Raw genomic sequence first — 18,206 nt, 5'->3', positions numbered from 1 at the left:
CAGGGCACTGAGTTCAAAGACAAAAACATGATCCCAGACATGAAGGTGCTCACATTATAATGGAGAAAGAAAACATGTAATTGATCATATGTACAAACAAAATATATATAAAGTAGATGTAAGATGGCTGAGGGAGCCAGGAAGGGCTTCCTGTTGAAGCAGGCATTTGAGCTGAGTCTTAAAGGAACCCAGGAAAGCTGAGAAGTGAAGGTGAGAAGGGAAAGCATTCCAGACTTGGGGGCTCAACTAATGCATTGGAATGGAATTGGAGAGGAGGGCCGAGTGAAAAGTCTACAAATTATTCTTATTAAAATATATTTACATACATATGTATATTATAAAGATAAGAAAATAGGTATAGAGGTGAGTAGTTTCTGCTTGTTCTCATTGGTTTTCACAATTACCAGATGCTATCTCTTTTATTCTTTTGGAATCTTATCAGAAATATCAGAAATATCTGAAAATTGATTCCTGAAAGTAAATTTAAAAATTTACTTCCAGTGCAAATTTCTTCCATCAGGATCTTTAAATTTTTCTTCTAAACTATCCATTCCCACTTCTTTAAACTGTACACTGATCATCGAGAGTGTGCTAGTAGTACTTTGCCTTCAATATTTTGTTGGCGTGGATGCTTGCTTCATTGATACAGTTGATTGATACAGCACCCAACTTTGTAGATTCTCCTTATGAGTTTCTGTGGATGAAAAAAAATCATCATCCTGCAGCCAAATCGATGACAAAGTTCTCCTAATTTAGCTAGCTATATGTTCCCACACAAATCAAGGAAACTTCAATCCTCAGTTTTCTAGTTTATGGTAATAACGTAATAACAATCATTAGACTTTACATCATCAGTTTACATTATCAGACTGTTGTGAGGCTCAAATGAGGTCCAAGGATCCCTAGGTCAGATTTAAAGCAAAAAAGGGTTTTAAAGGTCTTGTAGTCCTATCCCTTATTTTATAGATGAGGAAATCAAAACTTATAAAGATTAAATGACCTACCAAGGTTTGATTCTAAATCCCATGCTTCTTATGCTACTCCATATAAGACTTGTTATATGTTTTTTGAATTTTCAGGTTTTAATTATTTTTAAAAATTAATCTATTCTTCCTACTATCTTACTCCCATTGAAAAACAAAAAACAAAACCCTCAATACACAGTAACATAGAATATGACAAAACAAATTTCTACCTTAATCATGTCCAAAAATATATGTCTCTTTCTGCATTTTAAGTTCTTTACTTCTGTATCAGAAGGCAAGTGGTATGTTTCATTTCTATGCCTTTGGATTCATAGTTCATCTTTATATTGATCAGAGTTCTAAAGTTCTTTAGAGTTGTTTTTCACTATAATGTTATCTTTGTATAAATTGTTTTTGTAGGTATGCTCACTTCACTCTGTATTCAGTTTATAAAAATCTTACCAGTTTCTCAAAAATTATCTGTTTCATTATTTCTTATGGCACAAAAATATTCCATTGTATTCATAAGTCTCAATTTGTTTAGCCATTTCCTCAATAGGAAAATAGCTTCAAGTTTCTACTTTTTGGCTTCCATGAAAATATCTTCTATAAGGTTTTTTTTTTTTTTAATACATAGATCTTTTTCCTCTTTCCTTTATTTCTTTGGGGTATAGACATCATAATGGTGAGATAATGATATATAGCCATTTGCAAACCTTAAAGTACTATATAACTGCCACTTATTATCTTATTATTAATATATTATATACTATTATACAATTATATGTAAATATATATTTATATATGATATTATAGGTAATTATATGTCTAGATGCAATTATATAGAATTAATTACATATTATGTGATAGAATTACATAACCATATCTAAATATATAATTATGTAGTTATAAAATAGATATTATTACTTTATACTCATATATTAAATAATTACATATAGAATTCTTACATATAATAGGTATAATTGTATATAATGACATATAGTTCTACATTATTTTCTACATATCAAATATTATGTGATATATTACATATGCATTATAATATATAATATATATTTGATATTATTATATTTATTATTATTATCTCTAGTTTAGTAATGATTTCATTCCCTGAGCTTTCTACTACACTCTTTCTGTGTTTAATCCATGTTTATAAAGCAGTATAGGAGTATGTTGGGTAAATGTTTAAAATATATTTATACACTTTTAATTTCAATCTATATTACTGAGATTTCCTTAAATCTATTCAATCAATAAAACAATAAATCAAACCCTGATTTGTGTAGATGATTTCTGAAGTATAAATGTTCGTACAATTTGTCAATCTGGAAAGTAAACTAATTAAAGCTTGCTCTAGTACATATACCCCTGTCTGGGTCAAAGGATATTGCTGTTATAAATATTATTTTATAAATTTCATAGTGCTAGAAAAATCTTCAAATATTATCATGAGAGAAAATATATAAAATATCTTTGAAAGTAGTTTACAATTTAGGAAACAATTATAGATAATTGTGATATAGAGAAGAGGCTCAAGCTAAGATACCAGACTAAATGAATGTAGATTTAGATAATTTACTAATGTAGAGTTACGGAATTTGGATTTTAGTTCTTTCTTGGACTGCTATATCTCAGAAGGTCAATTTTCCCTTTTTAGTGATACAAAATGACTTCCCCTATTGTTCTTGTTCAGTCATTTTCAGTTGTATTGTACTCTTTATGATCCCACTTGGGATTTTCTTGGCAAAGATTCTGGAGTATTTTGCCATTTCCTTCTTCAGCTCATTTTACAGGTGAGAAAACCGAGGTAAACAAGGTTAAGTGACTTGCTCAGAGTCACACAGCTAATAAGTGTGGTTAGATTTGAAACTCAGTGTTTTAGGATCCCAGCATGGCATTCTATCTTCCACTATACCACGTAACTACTCCAACTTCCCCATACAGCTGTCATCAAAACCATGAATACTAATGATCAGAAAATTCTGAGTAAACTCAATAGAGCAATTACTATTTCTCAAATAGAGTAAAACCTTTGTTGAGCTGGAGTAACTGTTTGTAAACATTCACAATGTCCAAAACGTTAGCTTTGACCAATTAAAAGTGTGGCTCTTTAATAAGTAAAAAATGCCATATAATCTAAGTTAACTTTGTTTTCTAGAGCAATATTTCACACAATAAGATTTTTTCTTTATGTTTTGTTGTATAGGACAAATGTATATTTCTGTTTCTCTTTCATGAACATCAAGTACTTTTTATATAACATTATATAGAATAAAAATCAACCAGATATTTCTAACTGGGAAATTTAGGAGATAGTTTTTGTTTATTGAAGATAACAGATACATTTTCTCCCCGTTACATAGATATTGTTAGAAGAACATTATGATTTTGTGATTGTACACTTATATGTAGGAGACTATGTGCTGTGATATGGTAGAGGGAGTTGTGAAATTTTTTATTTAAATCCCATTTTTCACAGCTAGGCAAATCACTTATCCTTTATTTACCTCAGAAAATTCCTTAAGAGTTATTTATTGATATTAAGAGTATTTGGACATTGTTACATGGCAATCTTGATTCCATTGGTTGTAAGGCACTCTCAGTGAGGAGACTCCCTCTACTAAAACAGATTTGCAATTTATGCAATTTATAGTCTTAGAGAGTTGCATGATACACTGAGAAATTAAGTGATTTGCTTGACTTTATACTATCAATAGACTTGCTAAGTGGTGCAGTAGAGTGCTGGCCTGAAATCAGGAAGGCATATTTTTGTGAGTTTAAATCTGCCCTCAGATCATTATTGGCTGTGTGACCTTGAGCAAGTAATTCTTCACCTTGTTTGCCTCAATAACATACTGGTAATATTTATCAGGGGTAAAACTTAAAGCAGAAACACAAATTTAGGAACCATAGGCTGTATCTTAGGGTTTTGTAACTTTTTTTTCCTGCAATACCAGATATTTTCCTAAACATAGATTTAGAGATTTGAAATGCTACTATTTTGTACAAGGACACTTGGAGCTCACAGGACAGTAAAACAAGTCCATTTTATTGAGGGGAGAAAAATGAAGGGTGATTAGAGAGAATGTTGGAAATAGTTCAGGGCCATTGTTCCCCTTAGGGTAAAATTAGGCACCCTACCCATAGGGCCTTGGAGAAAATGGGGCAATCCAAGTCCAGTTGACTTTATTTTTCTGTTTTAAGACATGAATACCAAGAGATGAAATCACCATTTACATCTGGAAAGAATACAATTGTCTTCCCAAATCCCTAAATGAAGAAATTAAGAATAAGTTTAAAATGGCCTTAGTAAAGTCTGGTAGATTTTAGGGGAAAGTTCCTATCTGGGTCTACAGGACCAAGCAATGAGAAGAGAGAGAAGCTTGGATCTGGGAAATGAGACTGATTCATATTAGTGGGGAAGGGAAAAATCCCTGGGAAATTGAAGCTAATTGGATTTCAAACTCTATTTTTGGGAAAGCAGCTTTAACACTTTAACAATTGGTTGTATTCTGATAAGGTGATTTAGGGAAGCTTTAAATTTTCCCTTAGCTTCTTCATTTAAGGATTTGGGGAGACTATCTTCTTTCCAGATGCAAATGGTGATTTCATTTCTTGGTATTCATGTTTTAAAACAGAAAAAGTAAATTTAGGACTCACCTGGATTTGGAGACTAGAGAGTCTTCTTTTTTTGCCTTAAGATTTCAATTTTTGTTTTTGTTAAAAAAACAAACAAACAAACAATAATGTACTGCTTTGGGCCTCCACAAAAGCCTCTAAAACAATTTCTAGTTTGAGGTCCTATGATTTGTGTTTTTGTTTTTTTGGGTTTTTTTTGGATCCATTATTCACCAGAATATTCACTGTATTTATAGCGCCTGGAATGCTTAGTAAATACACATCCTTTTGCAAATAAGTATTTCATAAATAGTTGTGGTGATACTTTAAATACTTGAAAAGAGCAATTAATTTTTTCAGTATTGGTCTTCCTTCCACTGATGCAGTTTGCAATCCTTCTATACCTGAATAGAGTCTTCATAAGTTTTTATGGTTAAACAAATAAACAAACCACCCAGTGACTATCCTGGTGATGAGACTCTTGGAATTTAACTGTGCTAGTTCTTGAGTGACAAATTTGTAATTTGGGATAGGGCTCTACTGGAAGTCTTTGCAACTTGTTTGGATCTGAAAGAATTTATTTTCCACTTTGGAGGGAGAGATTAGTGATCACATAAGAAAAGACTCATTCTCTTTAGTTTTGCATGGGAAAGCTTAGGAGATTGGGGAGAAAGCCTTGGCTTATGACTTATGGTCAGAGCTCTCTTCTTAAAGCAAACTTTAGTTTGCAGTGGAAATTTTTCAGGTTTTGATGTTAGTTATTGTACCACCTGTGGGTTAAAATCTAAACTTCTGGTTTTGTAGTTTTCTACATGATCAAACAGAAATTCAACCATATCCCTGTGGAGAAACTTTGCATTTTTTATATGGAGAGTTTCCTCATCCCCTGCTTTTTCACACTTTGGTGTCTGGCACAGTCTCATACCTCAAATTGAATGAAAAAAAAATGTAGTGATATTTATAGAAAATTTTGATTTCTGAATGAAGTTCCCAGTAAAGGAAAATAAGGAAACCACTGATTACTATACTTCAACTCTTTAGCCTCCCTCATTCCCAGCATGTTGTTGAGAGAGAGAGACTATTAAAGGAATGTTAAATACTTTTAAAAATGTAACCAAGCTGATTACAAATATAGCAAGAGTATCTGGTAACCTACATTTACTGCCTCTGTTTCAGGTTTGAAATTATTTTGAACAATTAAGAGTCTCTGAATCCTAAACCTGAGAATGGTCCTTATTATAAAAGAAGCATACTTTTTTTTTTTTTTTTTTTTTTAGTCAGTCAGGATTAAATAATCTATCCAGGGTCAAATGTCTCAGGTTGAATTTGAACTCAGATCTTCCTGACTCCAGGGAAGGTGCTCTATCCAAAGTCACCACTTGGTCACTCCAAAGAAATGTAAAAAAATTAGAAAGTAAGTGGTCTCCTGATTTCATAGTGACAAATAAAAGTAACAGTAAGATGATTACACTTTTCTAGACAGGAAATTCCTGCCAGAACAGTCAAAAGAGAATCCTGCTTTGGGAATGGTGAGGTGAAAAGCAGAGTCAGTCATAGAGTACCATAGAAGGAGCAAGACTCTAAAGCCCCTGGCTTTAATAGTTACAGGGAAACAGGGAATACCCTAAACAGAGCCTTCCTTATAGTACTTAGAATGATAATGTATGATTGGAGAATTAAGAATAATAATCTAGATTGGAGGCAGATTGGAGGGACTTTTAAGAGTCCTAAAACTCCAAATTATGGATCCATGAGTCTCTACTAGCTTTGAGGCAGCCATTGGGAAGAATAGAATTAGGATAAATACGGGTTTCAGTAATATTATGTCAGTTACCATGTTAATCTATTTCTATTCAAATGATAGCTTAGAAGTAAAGAGCCTATTCCCCCATTTATACTATAGCCATTGATATTTCACTCTATGATCTCTTTTGAATCAATATAATTAGAATAGAAAAAGGAGAAATGATAGAGGAATTTAGTTTGGGCAGTCAATGTTACTAACTAGGACTGGTTGGAATGGGGGCAGGCAAAGGAAATTAATTTTTATAACACCTCTTGTAGTGTTCTGGTTGGTTTTCTAGAGGTCTTTGGACTAAGTCTTTATTTCAGCAGAGTAATCACCATGACAATAGCCAGGGATAAAGTCTAAATTCTTTATTATCTTCTTCACAGTCTGTCTCCTTGCCTGGGGCTTAGCTAGCTTTCTGGAAGCCCTTCAGGCGGGCTTTGGTCTGGGGGCCGGAGGCGGGGGTGGGGGGGAGTAGGGGGGGTGGGGGAGGTGGGGAGGGTGTGGGGGGGAAGCAGGAGGAAAGGCCAGCCCCCACAGTGGTGGGAGATGGAGTGAATGTCTTTTGTCCAGTCCTTGTTGGCTTTTATATACTCTATTATAATTACATCATCGTAGGTGTCAATCTTGTAGAATAGCTGTCAATCTTGTAGAACTATATTAAGTACTAAGTACATGTACTGAACTAGAGAACTATTAATCTAAACTAAATAACCATTGTCTTATCAATTACACTGAGTTAACACCTTGTTGTAAGAATCCTTACCTAAGTATGTTTCTCCAGAGTTCTGGCCCATTACAACCTGGGATGTTATTTAAATATCTACTCAGAGATTATATATTTTTAAAAATTTTATTGATCTTTTTGATTTTATATCTCTGTAATTTTTGAATGCTACAATATCTCTATGTTGCCCTCCCATGACCAGAATTGAGCCCACTTTTACAGTAAAGAGTGGAAAAATTATGCAAAACAACTTATTTAGTAACTATGTCTAACAAATGTATGTAATATATTGTTCTTATAATCTCATGTCTCTCTTTTGAGAAGAGGAATGTATGTTTCATTATTTTCTAGGACCACGACTAGTTTTTTTTTTTTTTTTTTTTTTTGGTATTCAGAGTTTGGCTTTCTTTTTGTCATCTTTTAGTTTGTATTTTTATAGTAATTATACATCTTCTTTTGCTTTTGCTTAAGTCATTCTGTAACAGTTCTTATAAATCAGTCTATATTTCTTCAAAGTTCTCATATTCATATTTTTTTAACAGCATAGTAATATTCCATTGCATTAATATACTGTAGCGTGTTTATCCATTCCCCTATCAGTGGTGCCTGGTTTTGTTTCGAGCTCTTTACTATCCCAAAAAGTTCTGCTATGACTATTTGGATATATCAGAATCACTAGCCTCCTTGAGTTATGTACTTAGTATTGGGATTGTTGGGTCAAAAATAGGTAATCCCCATTTTTTTGCAAATTCAAAATTGCTATCCAGGACAGTTGGAGTACAGTGCTGATTTTTCCAACAAATCTCCCTTCCTTTCTATGTGTATTTGCAATCCCCTATCTCATCCTCACTATGCCAGTCAACATTAATTATTCAGTTTTTCACCAGCTTTACCAATTTGAAGGAAATAAAATAAAACTATCTGAGTTATTTTAATTTTTATTTCTTTTATTATCAGGGACTTATAATATGTTTCCTTATAATTATTGATAGCATATAATTCTTTTGAAAATGGCTTATTCCTATTTTTTCTTTTTACCTCATTTATTGAGGAATGGTTCCTGATCTTTTATATACTTTTTCAGTTCCCTGTATTTATCAATAATATTTAATCCAAAAGTTTTTTCCCTGGTTTATAATTTCTCCTTTTATCCTACATTGGTTTTGTTTATGAAAAAATCTTTTGGATTTTAGCAATAAAATGGTTTATTTTGTTTTTAAAATCAATACCTCTATTGCTTTTGTTGTTATTGTTAAGCATCTTTCTCTTGTCCATGTTTGTGGAAGGTACTTGCTTCTCATTTCTGTTTTCTAAATGATTTTATTTAGTTCACATGTCAATTTGAAAATTTTTGTCTTTCACACTGTAAGATGCTGATCTAAATCTAATTTTTGCTCAATTGCTCTTCATTTTTTCTAGCAGTTCACATCAAATGGAAAGTTCTACCTCTAATAATTTATGCTTTGGGTACTACTACATATCATACTTCCCCTTTGCATTGCTTTAGTTCTGTTTTTTTTTCTTTTCTAGTGATCTACTTTTTTAATCTTTTGATCATTGTCAATTTGTTTTTGATAATTTCAAATTTATAGTACAGTTTGAGTTCTGATAATGCAATCTTCTCCTTAATTCTTATTTTTTCTTATTTTCTTTGAGTCAAGATTTTTTTGTTCTTTTTGATTGATTTTATCATTATTTTGTCTTGTTCTATATAGTTTTCCTTTAGTATTTTGATTGATATAGCATAAAAATCTATAATTTAGGAACTACTATTTTTATTATATTGGCATGACCCAATCATGGACAATAAATACCTCTCCAATTATTTGTCTCTTCATTGCTATAGTGTATTGTAGTAGTTTTTTCATATAACTGTGTCTTTATAAGTTAAATCTCAGATATTTCATAAATTATTTAATTATTTTGAATGGAATTTCTCTTATCATGTCCTCCTGGTTATATTAGTCCTAAATAGAAATACTGATCATTTTGTGAATTTATTTTGTATCCCGTTACTTTACCCAAACTAGTAATCATCTTAATTATTTCCTACCTTGATTCTTTGAGATAAGATAATAACACATATCTTTTTTTCCCTTTAAAACATTTATATGATTGAATAATTTAGGTAAACTCTAGTAGTTTCTGAAAGGCCATTATAATCCAAAAGTTTATGATTTTATTTTGCTCAAAAAAGCACAATGATGCTCAGATGCAATATACATAATGAGGGATTTCTTCTTCTCATACTACATTGAAGCACAGAATATTTTCTGAAAATGAATAAAATGCTTTCTTTACATCAGGGGTTTTTAATGTTTAGATTTCAGGGCCTCCTTGAACTTAGATTATTTTTTAAAAACTATATTTTTATCTCAATATAATTGGCATCCTATGAATTTTGTAAATTTAAAAATCATTCTTAGAAGGCTTCACAAAATTGTTAAAAGGGTTCTTTATATACCTCTTCCTCCCCCCCGCCCCCCACATACACACATACACACATGAAGAACCTCTGCTTTAGATGTTTCCTGGGAAGAAAGGAACATTTTTTTAAAATTCAAGTCTTCTACAACAATTATCATAGGGCATGGACATTCATTACATAAGGATTTATGATTTCCACTTATCTGAGGTTTAGATAAAGTAATTGTCCATGGTTTTAAAACTAAGTATTATAGGTGGGAACTCTCTCAACTGTTCTAGGTTTCCTCTCTTCCAATTCATGTAGTTGTTCCTAATAAATATATTCTGAATGAATAATGATAATAATGCACAGTTCTGTGGTGCTTTAAGGCTTATAGTCCCATAAAACAACTCTAAGTACAAATGCAATTATCTTAAACAAGGGTGTACAAGGTACATAAGTTAAAATATAAATTTTATAGATAAGGAAATTGAGCTTCAAAAAAGTGTGGAAATTTGCCCAAATCATGAGGCTAATAAGTGTCTGATCTGTGCCTTGAATGTGAATTTTAATTAACTTATATCTACCCTTGAATATCCTATAAAGAAGCATCAGGCTACAAATTTTAGCCTGTTAGATTTTGGCATTTTGTACTCACTGGCCCCATTTTTCCTGGAGGCTTATAGCTATGTTTTATGTTCTCTTACATAGATGTGAAGAAACAAAATAATTAGGGTGTCCACATGTCCCTTTTAATCTGTTTATTTTAAATGTTTGGGTCAGGAGATGTCAGCAATAAGTTTCCTACTTTTTTCCTTTTCCTGACTGAGGAGTGAGAACATTGACAGGGGTGCATTGCTTTTTCCTTTTGCATGGAAGCCAGGAGAGGATGGGCAATGAGGGTCTTTACTTTCCTAGTGAATGAATGCCAGAGGAGCCAGCAGAGGTTGGCAGTGGGTGGTGAGATTCATTCCAGCAGCTCAGATGTCACCAGGTATGTAGACAGAGCTAGATTAATATGTCTCCATCTTTTACTTTGACTAAAGAAACAAATCCTTAAAATATGACATTTTTCTTCCAAGAATTAAAAAAAAAAAAACCACAAATACTTTTCACAGAAATTTCACTGTTTATGGTGCTTTCTTTTTTGCTATCTCTTCTCTTGGGAAGAGATTAGTACTGTTTTTTTTTTTTAATTTTATTTTATTTAATAATAACTTTATAATGACAGAATCCATGCCAGGGTAATTTTTTTTTTTTACAACATTATCCCTTGCACTCGCTTCTGTTCCAATTTTTCCCCTCCCTCCCTTCACTCCCTCCCCTAGATGGCAAGCAGTCCTATATATGTTAGATATGTTGCAGTATATCCTAGATACAATATATGTTTGCAGAACCGAACAGTTCTCTTGTTGCACAGGGAGAATTGGATTCAGAAGATAAAAACAACTCGGAAAGAAAAACAAAAATGCAAATAGTTCACATTTGTTTCCCAGTGTTCTTTCTTTGGGTGTAGCTGCTTCTGTCCATCATTTATCAATTGAAACTGAGTCTTTGTCAAAGAAATCCACTTCCATCAGAATACATCCTCATACAAATCATTGTCGAAGTGTAAAGTGATCTCCTGGTTCTGCTCATTTCACTTAACATCAGTTCATGTAAGTCTCTCCAAGCCTCTCTGTATTCATCCTGCTGGTCATTTCTTACAGAACAATAATATTCCATAACATTCATATACCACAATTTACCCAGCCATTCTCCAATTGATGGACATCCATTCAATTTCCAGTTTCTAGCCCCTACAAACAGGGCTGCCACAAACATTTTGGCACATACAGGTCCCTTTCCCTTCTTTAGTATTTCTTTGAGATATAAGCCCAATAGAAACACTGCTGGATCAAAGGGTATGCACAGTTTGATAACTTTTGGGGCATAGTTCCAAATTGCTCTCCAGAATAGTTGGATTTGTTCACAGTTCCACCAACAATGCATCAGTGTCCCAGTTTTCCCCGCATCCCCTCCAACATTCATCATTATTTTTTCCTGTCATCTTAGCCAATCTGACAAGTGTGTAGTGGTATGTCAGAGTTGTCTTAATTTGCATTTCTCTGATCAATAGTGATTTGGAACACTCTTTCATATGAATGGTAATAGTTTCAATTTCATCATCTGAAAATTGTCTGTTCATATCCTTTGACCATTTATCAATTGGAGAATGGCTTGATTTCTTATAAATTTGAGTCAGTTCTCTATATATTTTGGAAATGAGACCTTTATCAGAACCTTTAACTGTGAAGATGTTTTCCCAGTTTGTTGCTTCCCTTCTAATCTTGTTTAACAACCATCTTTAAAAAAAATACTTAGGTTATATTTTTGAATTTAATCTGTATTATTTACATTTTCTTTCCACTTTCTTTGGTCTGGAAAAAATCAACAAAACAATAAATGAAGGTTTGATTTGTAGCTTTTGTTGCTTTGCAAAGTGTAAATATTCATGCTGAAAATTTAACATTAGTTTCTGAATTTGCCTGCAATTCTAAATTCTACTGCGGTATGGTGGAAAGAAAGATGGATTTGAATTCAGTGAACCTGAGTTCACATTCTATCTTAGCTTAACCTAAGGCCTACATGATCTTGAACCAGTCACTTCTCTCTTTCCTTATTTTCTGATGTAGCTGGACTGGATAATTTGCTGTAAAGAAAAGTATACTGACTTAGGAAATCTAGAAACCCTAGTTTCAAATCCAAGTATGGCACTAGTAAGAAATACTAAAAACCCAAATGTTCATGAGTGACATGTCCCCATTTTATTAGAATTACAAAAGAAACAAAGCAATCTCATGAGGATAAATGAGGTTCTTTATAACATGCTTTTGCAGGCTCCTAAAAAATCTCATAATGTTTTATTAAATCACCGTGTAAGATTTAATACAGGGTTATGCTAGTAGAAATGTATGAACACATATATTACATATGTATACATACTCCATTTGAGTCACAGATAAATGTCATTCTATTCAGGAATGACATTTTGGAGGCTGATGTTGGATTCTAGTAGATATAAAAAAAAACAAAAACAAACAACTAAAAAACTAAAAATCTTTCACATTTACCAGCTTCAAAACCTACCATGTCCAAGGCGGTGGAATGTGGGGCAGCTGTCGGCTAAGAAACACATGCAGTGTTGACAGAAGAGCCAAACACAAAAATGATAGGACTTTTCAACTCCCTAGAACAAGGACATAAAAGACTAAGCGAGATTCTTAACTGAGAGGAAGTATGGTGGGAGAGAGATATTGCTCAGGACTTCTGAATTAATCTATTAACTAGAATTGAGAGCCAAGTAATTAGTGAACTTGACTGCGAGACAGCATTTTTCTGATATGATACCCTTTGAGTTCATGAATATAGTTTAACTCTCCAAATAACTTTGCTAACAGTGAAAGTTTTTTGTTTGTTTTTAGTTCATTTTTCTGACCGCCAATTCCCTTCATGTTACCCTGAGGGGATGGGGGATCAAGGTTAAAGAGTTTTGGCAGCTGGCCAGTCATCTGAATAGTCAGTTGCCAATTACCATTGGTGCTAATAGTCCTTGAACCAGTGACAAGTGCATTCATGGTAGTGTAAATTATCTTCAGTGTCTCAGCTCTCTGCTACTGCACCTGTTTCAATGCTATCATAAGACTGTCATATTTTTCCTTTTAAAGGTGTGGAACATTTGTGGACTGGTGTCACTGAACATATCCATTCCATGGTTATGTCCTCTGCAAGGAGGAAACACTTACTATGCAGAGTAGGGTAGGATCGGTGCTTGGGAAATAGTTCTTGCTGAAATCAGGGGAGAAAAAAAATTAAGCTCCCAAGATAAGTGAGTTATAGAGTAGTTCAAACAGAATGGACTTGTCATTGAAAGGAAAAGATATTTGGATTGTAGGTAGTTTATGCCTTTTAAGTTCTTCATTCATCTGGCACATATTCCGGTCTGTGGTAACCCGGGAAAGAAGCAGACAGACTCCAAATCTTGAAGATGCAAAGGTAGAACTGTTTTTAACTAAGATAGATTAGTCTCACACATCAGTTTTGATGCTTCTAACTACAATAAGGTTGCTCACTCAGTGAGACGGGATGCATGCCCCTAAGTAAATGTGTGTCTGACATTATAAGAAGCAGATGTGGTATAGAAAAGATGCTGGCCTGGGAATCAAGGAAAGCTAGGAGTTCAAGTCCCTACTTTGACATTTTCTAGCTGCATGTTGAACTTCAGTTTGTTAAGCTACAAAATAGAGATGATAATAATTGAACTATATATCCCATAGGGAGAAGAAATGGGAGGTAATCATATTTGCATGATACACTCACATAGGGTTTTTCTGAGGAAAATAATATGTAGATTAGAATTATTATCACTCGTGGAATTACTGAAGGTATTAATGGCATCAGTGCAGCATATTACCATGGGAAAACATCAGATTCTTTATGATTATATTAATTATGTACATACCATAATTACATTAGTTGCCAGGGCTTTTAAAACAGAAATATCTTCTTATCCTGTTCCTTGTGATTTATGTCTTTAAAGAATAGTATTTTGCATCCCTTCATACTCTGATTAAATAAAATTCTTGAGGAAACAGTTTTTAAAACAATAGCGATGTCTTCTGAGAAAGATAAGTAGAGTCTTCTAACAAGTTTTCTTTGGCTCTCTGCCTATTAACTAGTCCAGAAGAAAATCTAAGAAGGGAAATGGTAAGGAGAGGTCAGAAAGAATAGAAAGAATGTAGACTTGACTCAGTATTTCAGCATTTTTCTAAAAGAAACTAGAGTCCTTAGGCAAGACAATCTTGGATAGGAAAAACCAAAGTACAGCTTTATATTCACTAACCTTTAATTGAAATTGAGCATTTTCTTCATTTATGAATATAGGCAAAAGTATCCATCTGAGAAGGCATCCATAACTGCCAAAGGGATCCATGACAAAAAAAAGATGAAGAAATCCCATTATTAGTATTTCCTTTTATTGTTTCAAAGATCTCAAGTAGATGGTTTAGGTGGTTTTTATAACCTTTTTTATTTTATAGTATCATCAAATAATGATGATATCCTCATCTTTGTATTCAAAATTACTATTATGGGGAAGAAGCAATGCATTTGAAAGTGTCTAAGCATTGGAAAGGAATTATTTGAAAGTAGCACTAAAAGGCAGAAATCAGAGTAATTAAAAACTCCAAAGAACAGATGGTGAAACACTCTTCCTTCTTTCACCCTGGAAAGGTGGGGAACTATTGGGACAAAATCTCACATGTACCAGATTGCTCAGTTTCATTTTATGGTGATGGTGGATATATTGGGAAATGCTAGTAGTACAAAAATATTTCATAAATAAAACTTTTTTTTTTAAGTTGCAAGACCATTCAAAGTTGTATTATCTCAAGTTTGAAGATATATATTTTTTATCTACATAGTAGTTGTACAGCCTCCAAAAAAAAAAGGGTATTGTTGACGATCAACAAAGCTTATCCCCAGGCTCCTTCTGGTATACCAGGTGAGGTATGCACCTGAACCTTCCGTCTTTCCTTTTGATGTGAATGAAAAAGGGCTAACACTTTATGACTTATGTTATGTGTTAATGAGAAGATGTTTTTCAAAGAAACTTTGTAAGTTCATTGACACTTTATAAATGATATTAAAAACAACAAAATAAAGTTGAAGAAACATTAAGGTATTGTTAAGCATATTTAATTTTTTTTTGCCCCTAGCATAGTGGTTCACACAAAGGGCTCTTAACAAATAATTAGTTTGTTGACTGATTGATTAATGGGTAAGTTGTCTGCATAATAACTTTATGTAAAAATGGCTTTGTATAACTGTAAAACACATTCTGTAATCTCTTCCATATAATTATAAGACTGGATAAATATACTATACAGATGTTCAATTTAAAGTAAGATATGATCAATTCAGCAACCTAGTAAGACAGTAGACTTAGAGGTGAGAGAAGATCCTATTTTTTTTTTATTGTGGGACTACATTCAAGTCAGCATCTCTGTCTTGATTTTTCTCAATATGAAAATTAAAATAATACTTGTCACCCGTTTTTTTCATTGTAACTTTTTTTTGAAGAAATGCATTAAATTCAATCTAAAATTAAGTTTGTATCATTTTAAAATATGATAGCTCATCTGTTTTGGACTTTAGGCAAGAGTGACTGATTTATGTGCAAAGAAGAATGACAGGTTTTTCTGAACATTAAGTTCAAATTGAAATGATTTGACTCTATTTTTCACTAATCTGACCTGACTTAACTAGTTGAAGAGCAGGAAAGATGAAAGGACAAAGACAAGGAATATTCTTTTAGTCTTTATGCTTGACTGGTCTTTCTTAAAACAATTTTCTTACCTGTTTCCCAAAAATGTTTCAATTTGAAATTGCCAGAGAAACTTATTTTTATATTGTATCAAGATCTTTCACTCACCTCATTCAGCACGAAATTAGCTTCAAACATCAGTCATATTTAAATCACATCTGGTTGAATGAATTTGATCATTTGATCCTACTCATCTGCTGGAATAAATGTAACATAGACAAGTTGAAAAATTGGTTCTGAATTACATGGGTAGAGTAGTCCATGGTTTGGAATTAGTAAATGTATTTTTTCATTTAATATAAACAAATACTATGGGAAAGTGTTTTCTCAGTTTCAAAGCACTATAGAAATGAGTTATTACCATTAACATATTAGTTATCATTATTGATAAATACTATGATTTAACAAATATTTTTGAAGTGACCCAATAATTATTTCTATTATATATCTAGGGTGTATGAAGTGGCTGGCTGAGCCCTTCTTAGGAATGCTCATACATCTTTGGTGTCTGTCTTTACCCAACTCTCATCTGTGGCTTCAAGAAGCTGTAGCATGTTCATTGGTCATATTCTGGTAAACCATCTAGGTAGATGGGCTAAACCAACAGTCCTCAAGCCTTTTGGTGAGCTACCGCAAGTATGTGAAGACTTTCCTCTGCAGAATGGGTGGATCAAAACAATTTGTTCCAATAGCCACGTAGACAGCTGAAGCAGGTGCTATGGAGCACTGAGAGTTTAGTTAGACATCAAAGACAACAAGGTCATCCATATCTCCTGGGCCATTCCTACTCATCTTGACTTTTGTCTTGCCATTGCGCTTTAAGGACTCAGGAAGGGAGAATAAACTGATGACTTTGTGCAACAGTCTGGCTTTATGCAAATCAAGACATTACTCTGTGATGTCATTTGAAAACAAAGGATGAATAAAATCATATATCTCTTCCTTTTTCCATCACCAGTATGAATTTAGATATTTGATTAAATGATCTTCCTTAGAAATTGATTCAAACTTGACAGTTTCAGATATTCTATCAAGCAATATGGGATTTTTTGTATGTGTGTGTGTGTGATTAGGTTAAAGATTGGTACAGAAATAAAGTGTCTAAAAGATTTTTCCAGGACTCTGAACTAATGGTTTGCAGTGCAAAAATCTTGTTTGTCTGAAGTGAAGTATAAAATGCATCCCCTTGTAAGATACACATCTGGACTGTTTGGGGGGATTGATATGTCCTCTTCAGACATCTAGGATATGCGTCTCTAGAATCTGTTTCACCTCTTGTCCCAGTGAAATTATAATTTCCATACTGAAGGGAGCAGCAGAATAACCTTGGTTGGATGTTTGTCCTTCTCTTGTTTATCTCCAAGAGAGATTTTGGACTGGGTTTGTATCTATTTGCATCTTCAAATATTGCTAATTAAGGGATACAATCCTGGAGATTTCAAAACAAAAGGAAAAAGGTAACCTTTAGTTTACACTCCTTAGCTTAACTCTTTTCTACCAAATGCTTATTCCCAAGAAGATGGTCACAAATAGCAATTAGTAAATCTAACTTATCCAAGACAAGAGCAGATAAAAACCATAACAGTTGTAGATATTAAAATAGACCAGAAAATATGTGAGTGAATGATCTCTTTAGATGGGACCAAGATCTGATTTTGGCTCAGCCAAAAGAGAGACCCTGATCTCAACCAAGGGAAAATTCTTTCTCCCAAGTTTCTGAGGGGACAAGCTGGAAATCAGGGATATGCTGAGAAGCCCATTCACCCTATATGTCTTTCAGTTTCCATATGTCTTTCCCAAGGTACTAGCTCCATTCCTCAGCTAGGTGTACAGCATCATACTCAAGCCTTTTCCCAACAATCTGAAATTAGATCTCCTTTGGCACACATAGCACAACAAAACTGTCCTTCTTCAACCTAGCTTGGGTTGGAGCCAGAAGTGCACAAAAGAAATAAATAGGTGACTCTTTAAGATTCTAGTCAGTCAATAAGCATTTTTGGAATACCTCCTCTATGCTAAATTCTGGGGAAAACAAAGAAAAGAAAAAGTCAATTCCTGGTCTCATGAAGCTCACAGTCTAATTAATATATTTGTATGCCAAATATGCTATTTGGAGAGAGAGAGAGAGAGAGAGAGAGAGAGAGAGAGAGAGAGAGAGAGAGAGAATTATGTATATATATATTTTTACTCTGAAGAGTAGTCTCTCTCTCTCTCTCTTTTTTTTTTTTTTTTTTTTTTTTTTGCTGAGGCAGTTGGGGTTAAGTGACTTGCCCAGAATCACACAGCTAGGAAGTGTTAAGTGTCTGAGATCAGATTTG

General features: G+C 33.3%; 1 protein-coding gene across 4 annotated transcripts in view; it reads left to right on the top strand.

The window, feature by feature from the left end:
• The window catches only part of MYLK4 (myosin light chain kinase family member 4), a 152,843-nt gene that overhangs the window by 51,420 nt on the left and 83,217 nt on the right, over nucleotides 1-18,206 (top strand). The window contains exon 1 of one of the 4 annotated variants that reach the window (XM_051970792.1): nucleotides 13,395-13,559. The exons of the other annotated variants lie outside the window; for them this stretch is intronic. Within the exon in view, the coding sequence (XP_051826752.1) occupies nucleotides 13,419-13,559 (141 nt within the window). The 5' untranslated portion in view covers nucleotides 13,395-13,418. Of the gene's footprint in view, nucleotides 1-13,394; nucleotides 13,560-18,206 lie in introns of those variants that run through there. 4 annotated transcript variants of the gene reach the window in all.

This window comes from Antechinus flavipes, chromosome 1 (genome assembly GCF_016432865.1).
Source record: "Antechinus flavipes isolate AdamAnt ecotype Samford, QLD, Australia chromosome 1, AdamAnt_v2, whole genome shotgun sequence".
NCBI lineage: Eukaryota > Metazoa > Chordata > Mammalia > Dasyuromorphia > Dasyuridae > Antechinus > Antechinus flavipes.
This window is presented reverse-complemented; position numbering and strand designations above follow the sequence as displayed.